At 40.8% G+C, this 6,706-nt stretch overlaps 1 protein-coding gene across 3 annotated transcripts in view; it reads right to left on the bottom strand.

Annotated features, from left to right (window-relative positions):
- DENND6A (DENN domain containing 6A) overlaps positions 1-5,775 on the bottom strand; it is a 56,654-nt gene extending 50,879 nt beyond the window's left edge. For 2 of the 3 annotated variants that reach the window (XM_045832332.1, XM_045832331.1), the window contains exon 1: positions 5,433-5,775. In XM_045832332.1, coding sequence (XP_045688288.1) covers positions 5,433-5,663 — 231 coding nt within the window. In that variant the 5' untranslated portion in view covers positions 5,664-5,775. The remainder of the gene's footprint in view (positions 1-5,432) is intronic. The other variant, XM_045832333.1, reaches the window with a different exon arrangement.
- Between the last annotated feature and the right edge of the window lie 931 nt (positions 5,776-6,706).

Genomic DNA, 6,706 nt, shown 5'->3' on the forward strand with positions numbered 1-6,706 from the left:
GTAGAAAAAATGGCCTGATACCACAGTATTTGGACAGGCTGGGCCTAGGTCTAAGATTCCAGCTCAAAATCTGATCTAAACTAAATAATGCTATAGGAAAGCTTGATCAGTTTGAACATGGAATGGACAGTGAAGCATTCCTCTCAAAAAGGAGTAAAGTTTAGATATAATTGTCCATGTTTTACATCATACATCATAAGAAATACAAAAACAGAAATAAAGTACTTGTGAAAGGACTAGCTGGACAGGAGAATGTCCCATATTACATCCAGATTAGGATTATACAAATTCATAAAAGAATCAGAGAATAGTCTCACCAAAGAAGGATTTGTAAAAACTGGGAGTCTAAGAAGCTTGGGACACTAACATTTTACTCATCAAACGCAGAACTACATGAAGCTACATGAAGTGCTACTAGTTCACAAAGAAATTTAAAGGTCATTACTAGTACCCTGAAAATCCTCCTATCAAAACATTGGCTGTTAAATAGCCTACCTTCCCTGCTACATTGTAAACTAAATGAAAGGGGGAATGATCAAGGCTTTAGCTCCAGAACATACCAGAGTCTTGATATGGTAGGTGCCCAATAAATACCTGCTCAGCAGATGGCTCAATGAGACACTACAGCAACATACAATTACATATAAATTTCAATTAAAAGAGTAAACTTGCTAATGATCAAGTACTGAAGCTATGGATCACCCAGTTTAAGAGTGAAAGAAATAAAGAAACAACCCTTCACACAACTGCCTTTGTCCTTCTTAGAAAAATAGAAACTGCTAAAGTAGAGAAAATTGGTGACTACTTCAGGCTCCACCCTGTGAGAGGATAAGGGGGAATAGGCAATGTCTCAGAAAAGCACAAGTTGGAAAGAAAAGAGTGTCAATTCTGCTAACTGCTATTTGAAAAAGAGCATAAAAATTTATCTTCACCCCAGAGCAGAGCTTTATCTTCAATTTGTTAAAAAGAAAAAGAGGGGGTATTAGTAATCTGTAAGAAATCTGACTCACACAATATATTAATAAAATTGTCCTGCTTTTTACAGATAATTTAACTGGCTTGAAATTCTGCAAGAGGTGCAATACAAACTGTATGTACATACAAATAGGTTATGTCATAGATCATGGGCAAAATGAAATCTAATACTTGATTCCCAGGAAGTGCTTTAAATACCTGTGATTCACATCCAAAGCTGTGTATTACCTCATTTTGTACCTCCAACATCCTCAGGATATTATTTTCCCACTGTACATTTGAGGAAAATATAACTCAGAGTATTGAAGAAACTGGCCAAAATTCAGACAACTAACAAATGTTCAAAACCCCCAAACTTGGGCACTTTTCACTAGACTGAAATTCTGTTCAAAAAATTGATAGGTCATAACCTTCAAGAAGAGGAAAGCCACCAATGCCCTCAATTCTTACAAAATCAACAGGCCAGAGAGGTTCACAAATTATACAAATGCCAATCCCCTATGACGTTCTAGGGGTTCACATGATTTAAAGGCCCTCAACCAATCAGATACTCCAGTATTTGAATTACATTTCAGTGTGACTCCAGAATACAAAGGTAGAGTAGCTAAAATCAGTAAGTACCACAGGGTAATCCAAAGTAAAATGGGGGAGCTGAAAAAACTGAAACACTTGCTGAGGAAACCACCCTCAGCAGGGAAAATGGAACAGATTCGGAAAGAAGCAGAGACAGAAGACCACACAGCTCCAGAGACAAAGGCAAAAAAGCCTTTGGGGCTTTCCAAATTCCCTGAGGTTCCTTCTGTTTCCTGTATCTGTGTTCTAAAAGACTCCTCACAATCAATCTCTTTTTACTTAAATTTATTTGAAAGGGTTTCTGTTCCTAACAATCAAATTAATCCTTGACAGATATGAAATTATACAAAGAAAAAAAAAGCATTAACAAAAATGCCAAATATTAATAGCAATTGTTTCTTAGTATAATTATGAGTGATGTTTTCTAGTGTTTATAATTTTCTTTCCTGCCAAGTTTTTAACCATGAGCATATTATTACTCAAACAGGGGAAATAACTTGAATAAATGAGGCAATTATGTATTTAGATAATTAAGACTTTACTAAATAATCAGGTGATCTCGAATCTAGAAGTAACAAAGAATATATAAAATCCAGAGAATTTCAAACCTGTTCCAGAGGACATCTGGGTTCTCTGATGCTTCAGGGCCACCAAGGGGTAAAAAGCTAAGCACACCTCCTGCAGTCTATACCTTTTGCAGGCTCTTCTAGCTCAAAAGACACCCTACCTGCTCCTATCTCCTTTACTCAGGACAGCCACCCCACAGATGTTTTATGCAACATGGACAAATGCCCCAACCACCCAGATCTTCAGCTGATTGTATCAGAGTGAAAATCTGCCCCAAACCAGGACTGAGTACCTTTCTCTGGTGTTTGGAATGAGAGGGACATTCGCACTCCACTTAAGTGGCTGAAAGGGGCAACTTCACCACCATAAAGATCACCACCACGAAGCAGAGAAGTCAGTTTGCAGGGAACATGAAGCATGAACAAAATCCATAAAAACAAGAGCAGAAACAAGGGGCTTCCCTGTTCTGGATTCTAGTCATTTTCTGAGCACTAGGTTTGTATCTTGGGTATCTTAAAATACCTCTGTGGCCTGTAGCTTAGTTTCTATTGTTCATAACAAAATATACACACAAAAGCTCCATTTCAACCAGATTAGCCATTGAGATACATTAAATTTTTACTTACACAGGGAAAAACTGTTCCCCTACTTAAAAAAAAATACTGATCCCAGTAACTCATTTTCATTTTACAAGTGAGAAAACTAAACTCCAAAGGCCTCATCTTCACAAAGCAAAAGTTAGGGGCTCTCCCATTCTAAAATAAAAAGGGAATCTCAATGCTTTCCAAATACAGACTTACATAGGTGTTACTGGGACCCAGGCACTGTTCCAAATGCTACACAAACACTAACTTAATCTAATCCCCACAACAATGCCAAAACACATGTACTGTTATCCTGTTACAGAGGAGGTGCATGAGGCTGACAAATAATGTATCCAAAGTCAGAGATTCAAACCTAGGCAGTCCAGCTCCAGAGTCTGGGTTCGTGATTAATATTCTATACTGTCACTTTGGTAGGGATTTAAACTTGAATAAGTGGTACTGTTTATAACTTAAAACCTGCAAATGGTCTTTTCTGTCATGGCAGAACAGACTCTCAAGTCTCTCTGAAGCCTAAGATTCAATGACTTTTTGACAACACACGTGGGTTCTAGGACATTATTGCCCAAGCTTAGTTTTTAACCTAGTATTTAATTAAGTTTCCTTTTCAATCCCCATGGTTGTACTTTACAGGAAGTACAGCTGGCTAGTGTAAGTCACTTTCCCAACACAATTCTATATTCACCATCTTGTCCCAGTATAGCCACCCCTACTGTCCATTTTTGGCCTCAAAATGGCTGTAATACAAAGGTAAAATACTATCTATTTTTCAACTATTGTGTTATATTACTTTCTAATTTGTGTTTTCTTTTGGATTTTTTCTCTTTTTTTCTTTTTTTATTTCCCAGCGCCCTTCTTTTTGATTTTTAGTTATGTTTATTGGAGTGACACTAGTTAATAGGATTGCATAGGTTTCAAGTTTTTCTTTTAAAAATGACAAAATGGAATATTCTATGTTTCTCAGGAAAACAAAACAAAATTAAGTAGTGCTGCATCCCACTTAATGTGTTTATCTATCTTTAGATCCTTTATTAGGGAATCTTCCCCATTCTCATCCTACACCTTCTAAAATCAGTCATTCTTAATCTAGGGACAATGGACTATAAAGTCCATATATAACTCCCTAGATACATGCATGGTACATGGTACATGGAAGCAAACACATAATTTTTTATTAGCTAGTATTTTCCTAATGGAGAGAATTCATGAAGTTCATCATATATTTTTTATCATTTCAAGTAAGCAAATTATGAACTACTGAGCTAAAGAAAACTCTGTACAGTTAGGACATGCCATGGAAAATTAAATTCAAAATAAGATCTTTAATGATCCTCATTTTTGTAGCACCTCAGTTATACTAAGTAGTGTTTATTTGGTCAGAAAAAAACATCCTCATGTTACAAAAAGTGTGTCAAATAATGAGAGCCCAAAAAGATCTCCTTTGGCTACGCAAAAATGCAATCAACTACAACCGCATCTACTGCTTTCTGGTTAAATTATATTTTGCTATACATAAAACTTCTGATTAACATGTCAGTGTAATCAATAGATGGTTTATAAATCTCTTCTCCAAATTCTTTGGGAATCATTATTTCTATCTCAATAAGATAAAGAAGTATTCTTGTATTCTTTCATTCTATCAGCAAGTACTTATTGAACACCACTGTGTGTCAGACACTGCATTCGTCCCTGTGCTACTGTGGTTAATTCTTAGTTCTCCCCTAAATTGTAGTCTCAATCTACAAATATAGTTTAGAGCATACTGTTCATATTTGTAGGCCCAGCAAACAACATAATACCTAGATCTTCTTGGAAACAGTATATGGAACCTCATAATGATATAGCAGAGAAGACAGGCTGAATATAAAAGCAGTATCTTCACACTAATAAAAACCTCCCTGGTCAATTTTGGTAGCCAATTCATGTCACTGGAATCAGAATAAAATGGTTTATTAAAAGGGCCCCCAAAATCTTTGAAATATACATCTTTCTAGTAACGTTTTTCTTGGACATACAAAAGACAAGAAATCTCTTATGCTACAAAAAGTACCTTACACAGCGTCAAGAACCTGTAAGATTCAAAGGCCTTTCAATAAAGTGCCATAAAAATGGAAAATATGACAGATTCACAAGCAAACGACTTTACCTATGTCCATCTTGGTTACTAGGTTTTGGGCCTAACGTTTCAGAGGCAACATCAAGAAATAATAGAAATGAGGAAGAGGAGAAAAAGGAGAAAAGGCATGCTGGGATGAGCATTTTGGCTCAGACTCAATAGAATGCTCTAACTCAAAAGTTACTACTGTGAATGACCAAAACAACTGAGTCTAAAAAAAGTTTGTGAGAGGCTGGGCTGTTATATTTCACCATATGTTGGGGGCATTGTTTGCTTCCTGAAAAAGTCCCAAACATCCTGCCTGCAGCCTCCTCCGGATGCCGCTCACCATTTATGTATTCTTGTAACACCGGTTAAAAAAAAAAAAAAGTATTTAGGAGGGGCCCTGAGAGAACTTTTCACCCCTAGCCGCAGCCCAGGATCCTCCCACGGGAACTGCCATTGGACCGCAGCCCGGCTTGCTGGGAGGAGGGGCGGCCAGCCACGCCCGGATGCACGGAGGCCAGGGTCCTGGCCTTCTGGCCCGCCCCTCTGTTAGGGCCGCGCCGGCTCGGGGGATCGGGATAGGGCGGAGGGGCAATGATGCGGCCGGGCCTCACCTCCACGGCTTGGCCCAGCTCCAGGTCGAAGCCCACCACACACACGCAGTGCAGCCAGGCCGAGAAGCCATCCCAACGCAGCAGGCCCCGGCCGCGGCCGTCGTCCTCTTCATCTTCCTCCGGCGTGGCTCCCGCCGCCACCAAGGGCGGTGCCTCGCGCTCCTCCGCTGCCGGCCCCCCCAACGGCCCGCGGGAGCAGGGCCCCGAGCCTGCCAGGTCCCGCAGAGCCATCCGCCGGTCCCTCGCTGTTCGTGCCCCCTTGCTGTTAGCGCCCCCTCAACCGTGGACGCGGCCACAGAGCGCTTGGCTCTGCGCAGGCGCAGCCGCAGCTGCGGAGGCCGGGCTCCGCTGGGGCGGGGCGGGGCGGACCCGGGGCTAGGGCCCATGTGACCCCAGGAGCCCAGCTTTGCCTGGTTCCTCCCCTGCCACCTCTTGGACGTGGGCACGTCACGCTGACGTTTGACTGGGTTGTGCATCCGGCGCTGGCCGCCTTGTCTTAAAGCTCTTCATAGACTGAACCAGTGATTTATGAATCCTGGCACCCTCTTTCTCAGTCCAGCGACCAAGGAATGAATTATTTTTTGGAATGACACGGTTCATAATTATAAGGCATTATTAAATTAAATTAAAACATAATAGTAATGGTGACAAACATTGAACACTTACTCTGCCAGTTGGTGTGCCAACAGGTACTTTGAAAATATTACCTCACTGAATCTTCACATTATGGCTACTAGGTAGACCTCATTATTATTTTTTAAATCATCACCTAAGAATGTTTGCATTGATTTTAGCAAATTTGTTTGATATGTTTATTGATTTGAGAGAGAGAGAGAAACATCTAGGTGAGAAAGAAACATAATCTGCTGCCTCCCACTCATGCCTGGACTGGGGTGGAACCCAAAACCCAGGTATGTGACCTGACCCAGAATGGAACGTGCAACTTCTTGGTGCTTTGGCAACACTCCAACTAACTGAGCCACCAGGCCAGCTTACAGTTCACTCAGTCTGTTTATATAACAGTTCTGTGCCATCACCCTGGCTCAGCTGGTTGGATGTCATTCTTCAGATCGAAAGGTTGTGGGTTGGATTCTTGGTCCTGGCACATACTTGAGTTGTAGGTTCAGTTCGCGGAGGGGAAGCATAGGCATGTGCCCTGACAGGGAATCAAACTGGCGACCTTTAGGTTCACAGGGCTGGTGCTCAATCCGCTGAGCCACACTGGCCAGGGTACAATAAATGTATTTTAAAATAACACAATATTTATGTTTTAT

This window comes from Phyllostomus hastatus, unplaced genomic scaffold (assembly GCF_019186645.2).
Source record: "Phyllostomus hastatus isolate PE091 unplaced genomic scaffold, TTU_PhHast_1.1 phas_contig_16, whole genome shotgun sequence".
NCBI lineage: Eukaryota > Metazoa > Chordata > Mammalia > Chiroptera > Phyllostomidae > Phyllostomus > Phyllostomus hastatus.